This window comes from Xenia sp. Carnegie-2017, unplaced genomic scaffold (assembly GCF_021976095.1).
Source record: "Xenia sp. Carnegie-2017 unplaced genomic scaffold, XeniaSp_v1 HiC_scaffold_13, whole genome shotgun sequence".
In the NCBI taxonomy this organism is placed as follows: Eukaryota; Metazoa; Cnidaria; class Anthozoa; order Malacalcyonacea; family Xeniidae; genus Xenia; species Xenia sp. Carnegie-2017.
Genome location: NW_025813436.1, coordinates 11,154,586 through 11,175,368, shown reverse-complemented (window position 1 = coordinate 11,175,368; position 20,783 = coordinate 11,154,586). Strand labels below are relative to the sequence as shown.

The 20,783-nt window shown below is 34.4% G+C and overlaps 1 protein-coding gene and 2 long non-coding RNA genes across 3 annotated transcripts; 1 reads left to right on the top strand and 2 right to left on the bottom strand.

Annotated features, from left to right (window-relative positions):
* Window positions 1–341: 341 nt before the first annotated feature.
* LOC124456275 lies at window positions 342–1,930 on the bottom strand. The gene is made up of 3 exons (XR_006952200.1): window positions 1,857–1,930; window positions 699–761; window positions 342–569 (listed from the first exon to the last, which is right to left on the bottom strand). It is a non-coding gene; the product is annotated as an uncharacterized LOC124456275 (long non-coding RNA).
* Window positions 1,931–7,382: 5,452 nt separating this feature from the next.
* LOC124433405 lies at window positions 7,383–10,548 on the top strand. Its single transcript, XM_046983163.1, has 3 exons — window positions 7,383–7,519; window positions 7,627–7,711; window positions 10,311–10,548. Exons 1-3 carry the CDS (start codon window positions 7,417–7,419, stop codon window positions 10,546–10,548), a joined length of 426 nt encoding a protein of 141 aa, XP_046839119.1. The 5' UTR covers window positions 7,383–7,416.
* Window positions 10,549–14,700: 4,152 nt separating this feature from the next.
* LOC124456268 lies at window positions 14,701–17,236 on the bottom strand. The gene is made up of 3 exons (XR_006952194.1): window positions 17,212–17,236; window positions 15,947–16,009; window positions 14,701–14,811 (listed from the first exon to the last, which is right to left on the bottom strand). It is a non-coding gene; the product is annotated as an uncharacterized LOC124456268 (long non-coding RNA).
* Window positions 17,237–20,783: the final 3,547 nt, after the last annotated feature.

The following is a 20,783-nucleotide window of genomic DNA, read 5'->3' as shown; positions in this document are numbered from 1 at the left end:
TTTTGTTGGCGCTGTTGTACGGTTTGCTGTGAGTAATGATGTTCCATGAGATATCGTGAGCGATGTTGTTGTCTTTAAGTGTCCATATGTGTTTACTGAGTTTGGTTAAGTTTCTTAGTTTTTTGTGTTGGAAAGAGGCAGTGGGGTTCCTGTGTCGAGTTTTAAATTCCTTTCCGATGTAGGTCTCAGTTGTGTTAGTGTCCAAACGTTTAACAGTTGCTTGGTAGACGACAGATGATTGTAGGCAGTTTCCGTTAAGTGGGCAGTTTTGTTTCTGTCGGCAGTTGCATATTTTAGTTTTTGTTTTTTTGTCATTGATGGTGTCGTTAGTACTGTCAGGTGCTCTCACCTGATAAGGGTAACTATGTATTTTGAAGGATAAAGGGCAGCTATGTATGTTCGTGCAATTAAGGGTAACTGTGTGCGAAGAGATTAACCACTATATATGATGAGGATCAATTTTTAAAGAGAGGAAAAGTTTTTAAGGTAAAGGAACTCTGTGGGAGGTGACGCAGAAACAAGAGGTTATTGACGAACAAATATTGTAGCTCTTCAAACTATAACTGCAACTATACAAAGTAATGTTCAGAAAATACACAAATATCTTCAATATGACAGACAATTTTTTATCTCGATGAAGAATATTTAAAATTTCAAAATGGGCAATTTCTTGAAACATCTCAACAAAAAAATATTACCTGAAATTCCCGCAATAGCAACGTTATATTACTTTCCGAAGCGATGTTCGTCATTATTTCAAGCTAAAAAAATACAAAATACCGTTGAATCTTCAAGATTATTCTCATGTTAAACACAGATACACGTGTATATTACATAAATTTTTTATCGTCTACAACAACTGTCATGGACTCTCTTTTTAACATAAATGTCTGCATGCTTAGTTTTGGATTCATTGAAGTTTTTGTGGTAGATAAATAAGGGAATGTACGTTCAATCGTTTCCTAATGAGAATAATTCGTAACTTCCATTTATTTTCACTAAAAATAAAAACTTTCTTTTAGGGGCTATTTACATGAGCCCTACAGGGAAGGTTGGCTCTTCCAAGCGAGATCTCGCGTGCAGTTAAATTTCCACATTAAATCACTCTTCGTTTACATGAGAAAAAGGCCAGCCTTAACAGCCGAGATCTTGCTATTGTTTACACAAAATCTCGCTATGTAGGACTGAGAATGTCCAATCTAAACGCATTTTGCAGGGCTAGACTTCCTGTAGGGCTGAAAATTCAAAGGATTTTCATGCCTGCGATAAGGCATCGCTTTTCAGCAATGGCGCAAGAAAAGACATCTACGGCAGCAAACAAACTTAGAAAGCGTAAAAAATCAAAAGTCGACAACTATATTGGTTTATTTTCAGCTATTTTGTATTTTAGCGCCGAAATTCGCAGTTCATACCGAGCTCTTGATGTATGGCTAGAATTTGCATGTAAAAGAAAGGTAGAATACAGCCCTACAAAGAAGGTTAGCCCTTTCCGTAGGCTCATGTAAACAGCCCCTAAGTAGGTGACCACTTTACTAAACAATACAATAGTTTTAACACAGTACAAGCAGGTTTGCGGTACAACAACGAAATAAAACATGATTCAAAAAAAGTAAATCAGAAAACGTCCAAACATAAATTCTTCAATGTGTGTACATATCGCCAAAACTTTAATAACTCCACAAGTAAGCATGTCAAGATTAGCGTTAAAAACAAAGACAAATGCGGAAGATTGATTGTTCAAAGACAAGAAAAATCGTGTCAAGGGCACTTAAGCAGATCAAGTTAATGTACATCAGAGTCAGAAGTAAAATACATAAAGTCTGATATAGACATATAGTCAATCGTCACCTGCTTACCTTAAATGTTTTGATATATTTTGAGTCGTTGGAATGAACGAAGAAACTTTTCAGATGCGCTTCAAACATTCCCTAGAAGATTTACAAATAAGGAATTTGCTTTAAACGACAGAAATTAAAACAATTTAGGCACATGCAACCAATGCAACGAAAGACTTGTAAATCAAATGAAAATCACATTCCTTGTCGATGATAATGTTGCTATATTGCTAAGAACGACATATTGAACTTCTCTAAAGAAAAAAACCCAACCAGTATCATCAAAGAGGTCAGTGCCAAGTATTATTGATGACCAACGGAAATCTGAAAGAACTGTTTTTGTTCACTTATTGTGTAACTACATATTTTAATTATAACAGATAAGTGCAAAACCGAGATCGAAAAACGAGAGTTTTCTCCAGCTCAAGAGTTCTCACTACCCCTCAACGGTTTGCGTAAGCCAGTGCAAACACGTAAAACATCGTTTATTTCTTTTATAAAAAAACAATAATGCGAAAAAGACAAATTTGAAACAAACGCTTTGACCTTTCCTCTAACACGTATTATGATTGATTTGTAAATTTTCTTTGATGCATTTAGTTGATTAAGCTCAGATCGGTTTGCATAGGCAAATGGAAATTCACTTCTACACCAATCAGCGTACGCGTTTTATTGTATTTATTCCATAATGATTAATATGAGAGCTACGTGATTGTGAAAGTTTGAGAATGTTTGAATTTAAATGTAGAATATCACTGGTCGACAAAGATGCGTGGCAAGATCAACAAAAACGATGCGCATTGCATATTTGGTCAGGATACTTAGATCGGCGAAAAATAATAATTAGCTCGAGCATTGCAAAAGAAATAAACTTGAGTTTGTTGAAATAAGTCATTGATTTGAGGAGTAACTTACGAAGACTGGAAACAAGTTAGCTATCTCTACGGACTTACGTAAAAGAATGCGTGTCAACATATTGTTGGTCAATCAAAGTCTGGCAGCCATTTTCTGGGTCAAGAAAATGGAGGATTTTGTTATTGTACAAATGCTACTTAGAACACACGATAATACGTAATTACTGTAACTAGAGTTTTTAAGTAAATTTGAAAACTTGTGATATGAAATGGCGTCTTTGCCTACGTGTTCACAGCCAAAATTTGATGTTCAATAACATCGAATTCGTTTACGGATGAACGTATGTATACAAAGAGTGGTTAAAACAAAAAAAACTTCGCTAGATGGGCAGAACAGACGCACAGTGAATTTGCTTCTCCTTTACATGAAATCTTGGATGAAAAGAAACTGTAGTTTGTCCTACACCAATAATATCAGTGGCGGATTACTAATTATGGGGCCTGTAGGCTACGAAAAAGCTGTGGGTCTTTAAGTAATATTTGTTCCTCCAAATAAGTTCAGTATTTTAATGACGTTTGCGTTTTTTGCGTGCCATTGCTTTTGCATTTCCTGTCTTCTTTTTGTAACTCATATAGTGTAAACATTAAGGAACAAATTTAAAATTCAAACTGAGTAAGTCCCCTGCACTTTATGAGTTTTGTGCATTAAGCATTAAAACAGTAGATCGTAAAGTTTCCAGCAGCATATATGGTCGAACTTTAGAACAAAAAGGCGAAAGGTAAAATATGTCTAAATACAACGAGCGTCTTGAAAAGGCGGGCCTGTAGGCTTCAGCCTACTTAGCCTACTGCATTAGTAATACGTCACTGCGTGTATGCAGTCAAAATTCTTTTATTTCATTTTAGTATTTATTTGTTCAGTATAAAGCAAAATATGCGATGTTTACAAAGACGCTGAATTGTTTTGTAAAATGCTGTTGTAGATTGAATAAATGTATTTATCTACCACAAATTTGACAGGAAACTGATTACTTTTAAATATTTTGTTCACAGAAAGAACTCTGCAAAAATTAATTTTGAGATCATCATGTCGAACACATTTATTTATTTTATTTGTAAAGTAAATAAAGAGATGGAAAAGTTGCCGACCTGTACGTATTGTTGGAAATCAACAAAAATGCATTTCTCAGAATCATATAAACGCTCATAAAGCAATTTAGAACTAAATTATTTTTTACCTACTTTATAATGTTCGAAATACATAAAGGAGCCCCTATATTAAAAATCTCTACTTTTTGATACTGAAAACAACTTAGATTGGTCTTATTTTTGGGCAGCATTTCCATAAAAACAACATTTTTCTATCCAATATTCCATAGATCAGAGGATTTAACGCGTGTGAGCCGAAAAGACGGAGAACATAAACAACGTAAAGATTAGTGGATGAATTTGATGGAACAATGTTGTTTATATAGAGCACGTCTACAACCAAAAAACAAGCATGATCCACTGTGAAGCAGAGAACTCCGCTGACACAAACAATAAATGACTTACTATGCCGAGTATATCTTTAAAGACATGAGCTGGTGGAGGATTGTAGATGAGAATGTGTCGGATTGGAGAGTGTTCGTAGTGCTTTTTTTGGTTTAATAAAGGTGTGAGCGATTATTGAGTAAGTCACAGTCATGAAGATTATTAGTACGACAAAATTTGAACCATTTTTTAGCTGTTGACTGGTATTGCGTTTTTGTGCCACCACGCCATGAGTTTAGAATAATGTTTACTGTCTCCGAAGAAAACCTTTTTACTTGTAGTTTACCCTGGGTACAAGACAGTTGAGAATGTTCAGTTTCTTTGTGTTATGGGTGTTTGAGATTGGGTTAAATAGGAAGAATCAGTAAGTCGGTTTTCGATGGTAGACATCGTGGCGGTTTCTTTAATATTTGTACCAACAATGGCTACGAACACCGAGTTGGCCAGTCCAGAAAAAGTTTAAATTCCCCTGTCCTTTTCTTCCATTATCTATCGGAAAAATGGCATGTGAGTAAGGATCTGGTCTATAAGAAATGTAGCGACCAAATTGACGATTTAAGCGAGATGCAAACCGATCAATGTCAGGAAGGAAGGCAAAATGCGTCAGAGCTTGGGACATATACGTCAGATTAAGCCTCAATTCAGGGTCAACATTTTTACTATGCGATTCTTTATCGGCGATCACATTCTGCCTCTATGGTATAAACGCAGCCGTTAACCACATATTATTTTGTTCACATAATAACCAAGTGCTACCGGTGTGTGTGCCTTTATCAATCATAGCTTTTACAACTTTGTTAGCATGAAAATAATAAAAAATTTATAAACCAAAATAGGCAGCTAGAGTCATAGATAGTTCATATGCTTCGACTTTTCCTCGTTAGTCCAGAATCGAACAGTTCTTTGGTTGCACAATACACCACCCCAACCAGAAAGTGATGCATCTGAGTGAGCTACTACATCTATAGCTGGAGTATGAACGAAATTATTTGCATTTTGAGTTTAAAAGAGCACAAATTCGAGAAGTGATTTTGGAAATTTTTTCCGAAGTTGATTGCATTTTCATAGTTGTCGAGTCTAACTCAAATCCCAAAAACACAGTTTTATGTTGCAAGATAAAGGAAAATTTTTCTACGTGAATGACAAAACATAAACTTGAAAACAAGTCAATAGCCTCTATTTTCGTTGTAAAATAGCGAGGAAAGTTATTTACCTGTAAATCTATTGACGAGTATGTTTTCTGATTTGAGACGGAATGCTAGTTGAAATTTTTGTTACTGGAAAGAGAAGTGACCCCTTCCCCTTCTGGAGAAAACATTAGTTCGCTTCGTGGGTTGGTATGGCACGAAAGGTAGGCGTGATTTGAAATCGGAGGTTAGCATCTTGCCTTGCAATTTGGCATTAGTCATGGTTTTATTATGGTCATTAGCAAACAGAAATTCCACAGGTTTATTTGAGCGGTTACACATTGGATTTCATCCGCTACTAAGAAGCGAACGAATTGAATCTCGACGTTGGTACGAAAGTTCTAAGTTGATATGCCCTAATAAGGTAACGGCATCAAAGAGCCTAGTCGTAATGGCGCAAAAATCTGGGAAAGGATTCGTCTCTCTAAATTTTAATAAATTATCCACAGTAACTGAGAGTGAACTTGTCACACGCAAAATAGAATCTTGTAAAACTGCAGTGCGCAAATCTCGCTGAAGATGGAAAATTTGAGTTATCTTACACATCAACAGTAGAAATATTTTTGTTTTCGCGCAAAGTTTATAAAACACTAAGTAATTTAATGTTTCTGACATGGTATTTTTATTGTAGAGAACACACTAGTTAAAGAAGAGCTTTTAGTTGGAAACTCAATAAGTCGGGCGTCAAGTGTGACCTCGCAGTCAGACATCATTTTACTAAAAAATCAAAGCGTAAATACAACTAGACAAAAGAAACTTAGCTTTTTAAATTCCAAGGTAAGATAGATGTTTTAATCGAAAAAAGCTAAAATCCACGAGAAACGATAACCAACGCATGTTCACCGATTCACATGTACAGCACAACTGGTTAATTCATGTGCAGTGATCTCCTTCTACAACTATAGCTAATGACGTAATAGAATTATATTCTTTAGAAAGTCAAAACAGATAGCGTTTTTCTAAAGGTAATTTGAGTTTAAAATTGGCAGCTATAATTTATTTTGACGAACGCTGGATTAGCCATTGCAGCGTCGGTCCTAGATTGTAGCTAATATTTCTCTATTGAGTTTGATGCCAGTTTTTAATTGACCACATGAGCATTGATTGTGAGTTTTATCAATGGAAAGTGAAACACTTTCGTCATGAGTGTTTTCTTGGGCTGTTGCACTAATAAGATCTCTTTCACTAAGATTTCTTCCTTCTTCCATATGAGATATAGTATTATCAGATGCTACCTTAACCATTAAAACATCGCAAAACTGCTGCTTAATTCTGCTATTTTTTTTCCCAAAAGGGTAAGCTTTTTTCTTTTCTCCACCACATTATTTTCATATCGCCATTACTGTAAGATTTTCTCTCGTCTCTAGGATATTTCCATGTACCATTTAAGTCAATATATGCATTTAAAGAAAGAGTTTTAACAATTGAAAGTCTCTAGTCCAACACAGTTTCAAATTATTGATGAAATCATGCCGTTTATCGTTATTACCACATGTCGATCGTTTAAGATCTTTTTCTTTTTCAAGAAATTGAATATTTTGTCGAAAGGAGAGTTGGTTGAAGAGCTTAATATCTTACAACCCGGCGCGCCATGTTTGTGGTGAATACCATTGTGTGCCTTTTCAATATTTTTAATAACTTACATCATATTGTCGATTGAAATGTTTAAAAAACTCCATGGTTTTATTGAATTTGAGGTACGCAAAAAATTGGAACGATGACACCAAGGCCCACTTTACCCTTCTCAAATGGTTAATTAAGGTTCATTTTCATGAAGTTAGGTAGGACATATCACAACTAAAGATACAAAAGCGAATATAATGCTTATTGAATTCGCACATACAAAATAGCTCCGGGCGGTGAGTTAGGTAACCATCCTTAAAAATATTTAAATTTATAACATAATCCTTCATCGTGTAGTGCTCAATAAAAAGGCTAAGTCTACATTCAATCTTCATTCGTAAGCAAACTGTAGAGAAGTAAATAAGACTGGTCAGACAATTCACTATGAAGATTACTTATCTAGTTTTTGTTCTTGGTCTGCTTTGTACCGTTGCCTATGCAGCCACAATTCCCGACGAAGAAAAGCTCAATGATGGGACTTTAAACGGTATGAAAACGTTCTTCCTACATATTCATTTAGAAGACTTGAAGCTAGGTATTCCATGCTTTATCCGTCATGAAACGTTTCATGAAAGCAAGTTTTGTTTCGTCTAGAATCTGACGAAGAAACGTCCCCAGAAAAAAGCATGGAAAAGGAACTACAAGAAACTGTTGATGAAGATGACCTGTTGGAAGATGAGTGAGTAAGCTTTTGTAAGTGAGTAACCATGTTTTGAATTGGTAGTGAAGTGTCTTCTTATGTTTTCATTAGACTTACTATCAAAAAGCTTTGGTTTGTAAATTTTTGAAGGCAAACTCTTTAAATTAAACACCATAACAGAATCTTAAAATTGTCTTGCGAAAAAGAATAAACTTATTTTCTTGATAGAAAATGTAAACTTACGAAAAATATCTACACACGAAACTACCAGGGATAAGCTACAATTGTCGAAGTTAAACTTATTAAGCTCATCTCTTTAGCTCTCGCTATTTATTAACAAACGCACAGTAAATAACTTGCCAATATGATGGGAAAACCTTCTCTTCGTGCACACTGCTCAATCGGAAGTCTCTTGAACCTTTCAGTATTTCCAAAACGCCCTCACTTAGGTTGAATATTACTTGACTGTACTTGTGTACTCCAATTATACAAAATGAGAAACTTTAGCTACTTTTAAGATTTCTCACAGTATAAACGACAAAATTGGTGCCGTTTCGAGGGAAAAATATTCTTTACAATAAAAAATATCGCCAGCAGCTTGTCTTTCTAAAATAATTTTTTGACTTTTATCAGAAGCCGATGTTTTCAACAAATCGATCAACAAACCTAAGCTAGCATTGACGCTATATTTTTATTTCTTGACCAACGTTCGGCGTTGTTTTGATTGATTTCATCCAATAATATATTTTTCCCAAAAATAATCTCCCTATTACAAATAAAGATAAGCTTGAATGCAAATCGATTATTGTTAGTGATAGGAAGTATTTCAATACATTTCTGCTATCACATATTTAAACACGTATCATGTGCTAATATTTTTCGTCCTTTTGATGTCATGTAAGTGCAGTTGGATCTTTTTTGTAATTAATATACAACATAAAATTTATTACATTTTTCCCTTTCATTTAATTCACCGGCCGAGTAATGCGCCAAGAATGTACCAAACAACAATGCAAATAATGCAAAACAATGCAAATAAGTACTAAATTGGACCAAATAGAAGCACAGTACATTGTATTAAGTATACAAGTTTCTCGTATTGTTTGCCTAAAATGTTTTTGAACGTGTGCATAGGTCAATTGTGCCTGTTACAAGTAATTTACGTTTGAACACTAAACGCAAACGGATGCTTCACATATTAAAAGTAACAGTACTACAGCGTAACTATTACGTCAAAAAAACTACTGCACATTTTGGAATACATTGACAATTCCAAGACCTTTAGAGACAAGTTTATTGGTAAAATTATATCCTTTAGAAGTTTAAAACCAACATTGTTTTTCAGAAAGGAGCTAATTTAATTTTAAAACTGAACATTTATAATTTATATGGACGAACGCTGGATGCTTTACGGGTATTACGCCGCTGAGCAAGTATTGGTCCCTTTCACGTTAGCCATGACAAAGGTCTGAAACAAAGAGTATTTTTGAATGATAAATCCGAAAAGATTGACCGCATGCCTGGCAAAATTTTGATTTATGATAAATGCGAAAAGATTAGGTGCGAATCAAAAATTTAATTGTATTCACTGTCCAAAGTTTGACGTATATAATATGTTAAGGTTGATAATTATGACTGTAAGTATTACAAACCACACCGGCTAAGATTTGAATCACACGCGAAAACCACACGATTACTGTATTTGACGTAAATTGCTTAATAGCTATTTGCCACAACCAGTTTAGGCAGCACGATGACATTGATGGATTCGTTTAAGCAGAAAATCAGACCAATAATATCACTTGTACATATCTCGTGGTTACAAAACTTAAAAAGCAACAGGAAAATTTTGCTATTTGTTTTATAGTTTTGTGGAAGAGAACTCATCATAAAAGTAAACTTTCGAAAACAGTTAATTCATATCTACAGAAATGAACTTTTTGTAATCGCCAAAATACAAAACAAGTGACATCATTGCGCATTAAGTCACGGCAAATTTTCATATGTCCTCTTTCTTAAGTCCTGAAAACTTTTCGATGTAATAAGGCTCATGCCGGTCATAGTATTGATATATTGAAATATGTGCTATTTTTCAATGAAAAGGGGAGAAATAAAACTTAGAGCGGTCTAAATTCGTATCGCTTGTTGAGCCTAAACAACAAATCCGATTGGATTCAGAGCTGTACAAATTGAAAACCAGCATGAATATAAACTCAAATTAACATTCACACCGGTTTGAAAATGGCACAAGGCATGCACTTAAAGTACAAAAACAAATAAGCAATAAAATGTAAAAATTTCCTGCTAAAGGAGTGTTACACTGATAAGGATTTTTTATTATTTCGTGCCGGTTCCGTGTTGACATTCAAAAAATTCCGATTTTCATCTTGGTTTAACATCGTTCCGGTCTCATGTAAACAGGGCCTGGCTTACGAATAAAAAAAGATATGAATGAAGTGATTTCGAAAGTCCCGTGACATTTGAAGAGTTCTGCTCGATAAAAATAAAACTTTGATAGAAAACTTTCGTCTTACTACTTATTTCATCCACATCAACAATCATTAAAAACACTTTGTAGTACGTTGCCCTACTTAGTAAAGACGCAAAATTGACAGGCATTAAACATTGCGTTCTGTAGGGTCGACGAGGAAGCTAATCCAGATCTAGAAAAACGTTCACCTTATCGTTACCGTCGCAGGCGTTATTCCGGTCGCCGCCGTGTTTATTACGGTCGCCGCCGTCGTTATTACGGTCGTCGCCGAGGATATTACGGTCGCCGCCGTCGTTATTCCAGTCGTCGCCAAGGGTATTACGGTCTCCGCCGTCGTTATTTCGGTCGTCGCCGTCGTTACTCCAGTCGCAGATACAGCTACTAGTGATAGAGATTGAAGCCTTCAATAAGAAACATTTTTCATGTGGTTTTCCAACTAAATTGTAACTTGCCTTAATGTAGGAAAAACAATAAATGCTTGCAATGATCATTAAATGGATGTAAACGATGAATGACTGATGGATCATAATATCTGTGTAAAAATATAGTGACTTATTGAGCATAGCATTTGAGACTCTTATTTTATTTACATTGTGTAGCCTTGTGTGTTTGCAGGAAGTGAAACTGTACATTTACAATGCTTTATATACTAAGCTCTAAAGTACGATGCTTTTCTAAGATGAGACGGAGATGGCGCTAGTGTAAACATTAGAGAACACCTCAGGTCTTCTAACACAATTTTTTGAGAGTTTGGCATATATGTCTCGAAACCAAGCATAAATATACTATAAAACGTCCATTAATTCTCCAAGCAATATCTTCCAGAGCCCTCTATTAGTAGGTTAATAGAGGGCTCTGATATCTTCATGTTTGACGAAGCTTGCATGTAGTTATACTTCATGTACGCAATAGCATAATTAGCACAGTTTTTGATGGTTATAACACAGAATAATAAATATACAGAAAGGGTCAACGAAGTTTGAACCTCGTCCTTACTGCCGCCGTTATTTCGTTCTTCAATTGTTTCCTACCACTGCAATAACACGACGTCATTTCTTCGTAATGAAATCGGAACTAATTTAATATAAGATTAGACGTAGCGTCATTTTAATGGTTGAGAATGAGTGAAAAGAACTAAATATCATGCTAGAATAATGGCAACTAATATGCGCGGCACATAATGCATGAGGACAAAAACATTAAAGGTTCCAACACTAGTGAACCTTTGTTTAATGAACATATGCTACATCAACCAAATTTATTAAACATTACTCGAAACATGTTTGCAACTAAAACAATGAAAAAAATATTGAAACTAAAAACTTCTCTTTGTTTAAATTTAAATATGAATTGAAGCAATTATAAGCAAGCTCAATTACTATTATGATTACTACCAAGAAGCCTTAAAAGAAATACAATACTATAAAAATGAAATCCAATTTAATGGAAACAAATATTGCAATAATGCACGAAAAGACCTTGTGGGAAGAAACAAAATGTATCAAGGACGATGGTGCATGTTTCGAGCATGTGGACAAAAAACAGTCTTGAAAAACAGTCAGAGCAATGTAATTGGAGATGATGGTGGTTTTATTAACCACTGCCGATGCTACTAACAGTATTTTAACATTCTAGCAAAAACTATTTAGAAACTTGAGACTGTTCTGAAGCGAGTTTTCCCAACAGATAATGGACGCTATTTGCTATGCATTTGTTCATAACAAACTAGAACAGAAAAACAAAGAAACAACGACCATTGTCCAGTTACAAATAAAGGCATGTGAAGGAAAATATTTCAATGATGAGCATAAACAGCTTTTGGTTCTCTTTATGAAGAACTGCCACGAAACAATCTGTTATTACGTTTTCTAAATACACAGTAAAAACATTTCTTTGTGATGCTGAAATGTGGAAAAAATAAAGCAAAAAATCACTGCATTATACCAGATATCTAGATCCAGTCCTTTGGAGTGATAATGTAAAATACTCTCATGTTGATATGCAAATGTTAAATATGACTGACAACTATTAGAAGTGAAATATTTTGCAAAAAAGTCTACTTCCCATATAATTATTGTAAGTCCATCAATGACAAAGGTTTACAACTAAATGTGAATGCTGAAAGCTCCTTGCAATTGTTGTCATTTAAAATCGCCCAATAATCGGGAGCAGTTGTAAAAGTTGAATCCGTTTCAATTTTTAAAGCAATTACAACACTTGTCAACATAAAAAATTTGTATGGGATCGCTAATCAACGATGGCAAGTTATCTTTTCTTTCCATTTCTCACACAATTGCGCCAGATAAGAACACGCATTCTTTCATACAGAATCAAAAAATTTTGCCGAAAGTTTAGTAGTTTGAACATTTATAATCATGTATTGTCCGGTGTATGGCTGCAATAGCGATAGTAAAAAAGACAAAGAAAACGGAATACATTTCTTTTCATTTCCTAAGCCAAAAAACAAGGATGAAAGAAAAAGGCTAAATATTTGGATAGAATTCTGCAACCGTAAATGCTAAAACCTGATGCTGTGCCAACTGAAAATAAACCACTTAACAAGCAAGGAGATAACTCATCAGAAGCAAAGAAATCACCTGGTTCTCTTTCACGAAAAAAAGTGAGTACTTTATAATAATGTTTTTTCTTTATTACCTTAAAAAACAATAAGATACGAGCTTTTAATTTGATTTTGGTATTGTTTGAAAGAGGGAAACTGGTACATATTTTATGTGTTTTTTCCAGGAGGTTGAAAGTTTAATTTCTTACGCTGAATGTATGACCGAAACCGTAAACAATCAATCCTACAAAGAAGATATGTCGACTAATTGCAAAGGGGAAATTGGCACAACAGTATACACCCCCAAGATTCATATATGGGTGAACAAACAACAGAACACGACATTTCTTGGTCTACTGTGCCACTTTAAATCGTTTACCTGTTTTAAATCTGCTTTTCATTGTGCAAATCGACGTCGATTCGACATCGGCTTTCTCCACATTTCTTAATATAAATGTTATCGCCCGACATTAAACTTTCAATAAGGCCATAGATAGAAGATTTTATTAATAGTAACGCTTTGTCTTTAACTTAAGAAATATATCGTTATACATAGGAAGTTTGAAAATATGAATACTAATTTACGATATTCACAAAGTGTTAGGTTACAAAGTGTGATGATGATTGATGACAATGTGGTGAGATTTTGTGTGTTAAGCAATATAGTGGGTTTGAATGGAGAATCTCTGTAAATATCGATCGTAAATTTAGATAAATGTTTTCAAACTTCCTATGTAGAATGCATTTCAGTCAAATGATGTCTTACAATTAAAGACTAAATATTACTATTTATAAAACCTTCTATCCATGACCTTATGGAACGTTTTATGTTTGTAAACATAAGAAACGTTTTATTATGCTTCAGCCATGTTTAATTAATAAATAAAAGTACCTCAGGGGCTGTTTACATGAGCCCGGTAATCGGGATTAGACGAGGCGTGAGATGATTTTGAAGTCATTAAAAGAGCAAAAACTTCAAACGCAAAACTTACAACCATTTCTTAAGCGTCATAAGTCATTTTAGTTGTAATTTTTAAATCAGGCTAAATTCTTTGTTTGCATTTTAAAGGTTTTCTGAATTTGTAGATTCAGAGCATAGAGAAATTCCTCAACAAGTTTTTCGTTGTGAAATATTTAATCTTTTCCATTTGCTAAAATCATTAAACGCTTCGCTGAATCCCGGCTACCCGGGCTCATGTAATCAGACCATCGAAACTGAATTGCAATTCGGAAAGAAAAACTTCTAATTAATTAAGTTATACTAACTAATTTAAGTTATACGCCAGTCTGTTTGGCCGCCATGTTGGAGGTCAAATACAAAAGAATATATCCGTGGGCAAACGTTATTGTTTTTTACTGCCCCTTTGATTGATTGAAATTGAAACCAACAATTCTTGAGTTTTGATCCCGCCATGTTGGATCACAAAAATATATTTGATTATCAATATCTATTAGGACATATTAACAAACAAATTGGGACATTGGGACAATAGCATGAAAATATTGGCTGAACTCTAATTAGACATTCTTCCAGGGTTTTGCTGGACTTGGTCGTGGAACAGCATTAGTAGACGATCTACGTATCGCAAGCAAATGTATTTGCAGTGATTTTCGACACATGTCTGTATTTTAATAGCAAAAACTTGAGCATATGAATTTGCATTCACTAGGTCGCGTACGTACTTCTGTGATGCGTTACAAAAATAACAAGGAAACCAAATAAGAGATTTGCACATAGTGCTACAATTTGTTGCACAAGAAACGACAAAGAAAATAAAAGTTCGGTAATTTCAAGAAAAACAATAAATTTAGAACTTCAATACCAGTCACGTCAATAAGTGCATTAGTTAAACTAATGACTGCCGAATATAACCAATAGAAATACATGCATTCTGTAGACTGAACACTCATGTTGTGTTGTCTAACCAAAACCAAGAAATCCCTGGAAGAAATATTTCTAATAGTTCATGTCAGTCTAACTAGACCGGTTAAACAGGTATCTGTAACTTCGGGAATGTTCGATGCACAACGGCCAATGGCTTGTATCGTCGACGCAACGAACTCTTTGTCCGAATTGTTGATGTAATTCTGGTAACGAGAACGATGAGATGTAAAAAAGGCCAAAATGGGGCAACTACGTATGAAGAGGATAAAAGTATATATGATAAGGGTAACTAGTTTTGTTTACTTGATCTTCCGTAATTACAGTGCTCGATTCGTTACAGCGGAGCATAATTATATTGTTAAGAAGAAAATTCACAAAACTACAATTTCATCTCGACAAGCCTGTTTCGTGATTTCTCACTCTTCAGGGGATAATAATAAATGAATACAAATGCATGTGTCTAACTATATATAGGTAGAACTACATACAAGCTAGGTGTACGATTACAAATTACATTAAATTGCCTTGTGTCTATGGCGACAAGAGGAGACAAGTTCGTTACGTTTGTTGAGTGATGATAGTTGTGGTTGGTAGGGGATAAAGGATTTTTCTATCAGGCATAGGTTGCATCTTTTGTTGTCGCTGTTGTACGGTTTGCTGTGAGTAATGATGTTCCATGAGATATCGTGAGCGATGTTGTTGTCTTTAAGTGTCCACATGTGTTTACTGAGTTTGGTTAAGTTTCTTAGTTTTTTGTGGCGGAAAGAGGCAGTGGGGCTCCTGTGTCGAGTTTTAAGTTCCTTTTCTGTAAGTCCGATGTAGGTCTTAGTTGTGTTAGTGTCCAAACGTTTAACAGTTGCTTGGTAGATGACAGATGATTGTAGGCAGTTTCCGTCAAGTGGGCAGTTTTCTTTCTCTCGGCAGTTGCATGTTTTAGTTTTTGTTTTTTTGTCATTGATGGTGTCATTAGTACTGTCAGGTGCTCTCACCTGATAAGGGTAACTATGTATTTTGAAGGATAAAGGGCAGCTATGTATGTTCGTGCAATTAAGGGTAACTGTGTGCGAAGAGATTAACCACTATATATGATGAGGATCAATTTTTAAGGAGAGGAAAAGTTTTTAAGGTAAAGGAACTCTGTGGGAGGTGACGCAGAAACAAGAGGTTATTGACGAACAAATATTGTAGCTCTTCAAACTATAACTGCAACTATACAAAGTAATGTTCAGAAAATACACAAATATCTTCAATATGACAGACAAGTTTTCATCTCGATGAAGAATATTTAAAATTTCAAAATGGGCAATTTCTTTAAACATCTCAACAAAAAAATATTACCTGAAATTCCCGCAATAGCAACGTTATATTACTTTCCGAAGCGATGTTCGTCATTATTTCAAGCTAAAAAAATACAAAATACCGTTGAATCTTCAAGATAATTCTCATGTTAAACACAGATACACGTGTATATTACATGAATTTTTTATCGTCTACAACAACTGTCATGGACTTTTTAACATAAATGTCTGCATGCTTAGTTTTGGATTCATTGAAGTTTTTGTGGTAGATAAATAAGGGAATGTACGTTCAATCATTTCCGAATGAGAATAATTCGTAATGTCGTATGAATGTTTTATGAAGTGCGGTATTTGAAATTAAATCAAGATTTTGGATTCTCAATCACTCTGGACCTGAAAAAATTTTTCAGGTCCTGAGACGATTGCTTAAATTGTCCAGCAAAGTGCGAAGATCATATCTTGATTTAATAATTCGTAACTTCCATTTATTTTCACTAAAAATAAAAACTTTCTTTTAGGGGCTGTTTACATGAGCCCTACAGGGAAGGTTGGCTCTTCCAAGCGAGATCTCGCGTGCAGTTAAATTTCCACATAAAATCACTCTTCGTTTACATGAGAAAAAGGCCAGCCTTAACAGCCGAGATCTTGCTATTGTTTACACAAAATCTCGCTATGTAGGGCTGAGAATGTCCAATGTAAACGCATTCAGCAGGGCTAGACTTCCTGTAGGGCTGAAAATTCAAAGGATTTTCATGCCTGCGATAAGGCATCGCTTTTCAGCAATGGCGACAAGAAAAGACATCTACGGCAGCAAACAAACTTAGAAAGCGTAAAAAATCAAAAGTCGACAACTACATACGTTTATTTTCAGCTATTTTGTATTTTAGCGCCGAAATTCGCAGTTCATACCGAGCTCTTGATGTATGGCTAGAATTTGCATGTAAAAGAAAGGTAGAACATTCCCTAAGTAGGTGATCATTTTACTAAACAATACAATTGTTTTAACACAGTACAAGCAGGTTTGCGGTACAACGAAATAAAACATGATTCAAAAAAAGTAAATCAGAAAACGGCCAAACATAAATTCTTCAATGTGTGTACATATCGCCAAAACTTTAATAACTCCACAAGTAAGCATGTTAAGATTAGCGTTAAAAACAAAGTCAAATGCGGAAGATTGGTTGTTCAAAGACAATAAAAATCGTGTCAAGGGCACTTAAGCAGATCAAGTTAATGTACATCAGAGATCAGAAGTAAAATACATAAAGTCTGATATACACATATAGTCAATCGTCACCTGCTTACCTTAAATGTTTTGATATATTTTGAGACGTTGGAATGAACGAAGAAACTTTTAAGATGCGCTTCAAACATTCCCTAGAAGATTTATAAATAAGGAAATTGCTTTAAACGACAGAAATTAAACCAATTGAGGCACATGCAACCAATGCAACGAAAGACGAGGAAATCAAATGAAAATCACCTTCCTTGTCGATGATAATGTTGCTATATTATTATTGCTAAGAACGACATATTGAACTTCTCTAAAGAAAAAAAACATCCAGTCTCATCAAAGAGGTCAGTGCCAAGTATTATTGATGACCAACGAAATCTGAGATAACTGTTTTTGTTGAATTATTGTGTAACTATACATTTGAATTAAAAAATAAAAGATGTTTACTGTGTTTGCACTAGCTTATATGCAAACCAAGGAGACCTTTGGGAGAACTTGAAAATAGATCAGTGCAAAACAGAGATCGAAAGTCGAGAGTTTTCTCCAGCTCGAGAATTCTCACTACCCCTCAAAGGTTTACGTAAGCCAGTGCAAACACGTAAAACATCGTTTATTTCTTTTATAAAATAACAATAATGCGAAAAAGACAAATTTGAAACAAACGCTTTGACCTTTCCTCAAACATGTATTATGATTGATTTGTAAATTTCCTTTGATGCATTTAGTGGAATTAGCTCAGTTCGGTTTGCATAGGCAAATGGAAATTCACTTCTACACCAATCAGCGTACGCGTTTTATTGTATTTATTCTATAATGATTAATATGAGAGCTACGTGATTGTGAAAGTTTGAGAATGTTTGAATTTAAATGTAGAAGATTTTTCTACATTTTTTAGAGGTCGACAAAGATGCGTGGCAAGATCAACAAAAACGATGCGCATTGCATATTTGGTCAGGATACTTAGATCGGCGAAAAATAATAATCAGCTTGAGCATTGCAAAAGAAATAAACTTGAGTTTGTTGAAATAAGTCATTGATTTGAGGAGTAACTTACGAAGACTGGAAACTAGTTAGCTATCTCTACGGAATTACGTAAAAGAATGCGTGTCAACATATTGTGCGTCAATCAAAGTCTGGCAGCCATTTTTTCGGTCAAGAAAATGGAGGATTTTGTTATTGTACAAATGCTACTTAGAACAAACGATAATACGTAATTACTGTAAACTAGAGTTTTTAAGTAAATTTGAAAACTTGTGATATGAAATGGCGTCTTTGCCTACGTGTGGACGGCCAAAATTTGATGTTCAATAACATCGAATTCGTTTACGGATGGACGTATGTATACAAAGAGTGGTTAAAACAAAAAAAACTTTGCTAGATGGGCAGAACAGACGCACAGTGAATTTGCTTCTCCTTTACATGAAATCTTGGATGAAAAGAAACGTGTAGTTTGTCCTACACCAATAATATCAGTGGCGGATAAATAATTACGGGGCCTGTAGGCTACGACAAAGCTGTGGGTTTTAAGTGATATTTGTTCCTCCAAATAAGTTCAGTGTTTTGATGACGTTTGTGTTTTTTGCGTTCCATTGCTTTTGCAATTTCTGTCTTCTTTTTGTAACTCATATAGTGTAAACATTAAGGAACAAATTTAAAATTCAAACTGAGTAAGTCCTCTGCACTTTATGAGTTTTGTGCATTAAGCATTAAAACAGTAGATCGTAAAGTTTCCAGCAGCATATATGGTCGAACTTTAGAACAAAAGGTGAAAGGTAAAATATGTCTAAATACAACGAGCGTCTTGAAAGGCGGGCCTGTAGGCTTCAGCCTACTTAGCCTACTGCAATTGTAAAACGCCACTGCATGTATGCAGTCAAAATTCTTTATCTCATTTTAGTATTTATTTGTTCAGTATAAAGCAAAATATGCGATGTTTACAAAGACGTTGAATTGTTTTGTAAAATGCTGTTGTAGATTGAATAAATGTATTTATCTACCACAAATTTGACAGGAAACTGATAACTTTTAAATATTTTGTTCACAGAAAGAACTCTGCAAAATTAATTTTGAGATCATCATGTCGAACACATTTATTTATTTTATTTGTAAAGTAAATAAAGAGATGGAAAACATGCCGACCTGATTTACAATACTATTATGAAATTATGTATTATTGGAAATCAACAGAAATGCATTTCTTAGAATCATATAAACGCTCACAAAGCAATTCACAACTAAATTATATTCTAGCTGCTCTATAATGTTCGAAATACATAAAGGAGCCCTATATTACAAATCTCTACTTTTCATAATGAAAACAACTTAGATTGGTCTTATTTTTGGGCAGCATTTCCATAAAAACAGCATTTTTCTATCCAATATTCCATAGATCAGAGGATTTAACGCGTGTGAGCCAAAAAGACGGAGAACATAAACAACGTAAAGATTAGTGGATGAATTTGATGGAACAGTGTTGTTTATATAGAGCACGTCTACAACCAAAAAAGAAGCGTGACCCACTGTGAAGCAGAGAACTGTGCTGACACAAACAATAAATGTCTTACTATGCCGAGTATATCTTCGAAGTCTTGAGCTGATGGAGGATTGCAGATGAGAATGTGTCGGATTGGAGAGTGTTCGTAGTGCTTTTCTTTGTTTAATCAATGCTTGAGTGATTATGGAGTAAGTCACGGTAATAAAGGTTATTAGGAAAATGTAGAAACATGAATAAAACGCAAACAATTCGTAAATAAAATAACGAGCTTGAGGATCCACAATGCACTCTTGAAATGTCATTTCAACTGTCGTAATCAAACCAATGATGTACGCTAAACCACAAACGTTTTTATCTTTTGCCGACTGAAGGAAAGTTTTAATGGATGAACTATTTCATGATATCGTAGAACTGAAATGATTAACATCATAGATACTCCACTTACTTAAAAAGTATCTATGCTACTTATATATGAGCAGTTTAACAAAATTGGATTGCTTTTCGAATGGTGTTCAAAGATTTTAAAGAGAAATAACGCAATAGTATAAATGCGTCACATATTGGGAGATGTAAGAAAAGAAAATAGTAGTTCTTCTTTAACAGAATCTTTTGTTTTAATATTGTAACGATCACAAGAGTATTTCCAAAAATACCAAGTATGCATATTGCAATACTCAACACAAAGAAAATTTCCATGATAAAAATATGATGGATTATTAAATTACTATACGTTTTGAAATGGTCTGTATATTACTGCATTTCAATTTCTAAATACCAAAAATAATTTGGTTTTTCGTTGCTCTGTATGTGAAATACTCAACAAATGTGTTATATAACCTGCTCTGCCTTCTATGTTAGCTATACTGACCAATCAGAATTCATGAAAGTTTATAATGTGTAATTACATAACCAAACATCAATATAACTTAATGCTTCTTATAAGATTTAATTTTGAAATATTATTACAGTTAAATAAAAGTAAACCCAAGTAACGTCTCATCACAGCTGCAAATGTGAATAGGCACGTTCCCTAAGACAAAGCGCATTCAAAAGTATCCAAATTTACCATATTTTATTCGACGAAAAGCCATATTGAACAATAAATTTTGACTATTTTACGCGAAATCATTACATTAAATTCTATAAAAT

Excerpts from the sequence above, each read along its gene's own strand:
- LOC124433405 (XM_046983163.1), top strand. The coding sequence starts at position 7,417 with ATGAAGATTACTTATCTAGTTTTTGTTCTTGGTCTGCTTTGTACCGTT. Across the intron at positions 7,520-7,626 it reads CAATGATGGGACTTTAAACG|AATCTGACGAAGAAACGTCC; the intron begins GTATGAAAACGT and ends TGTTTCGTCTAG. Across the intron at positions 7,712-10,310 it reads GATGACCTGTTGGAAGATGA|GGTCGACGAGGAAGCTAATC; the intron begins GTGAGTAAGCTT and ends TGCGTTCTGTAG.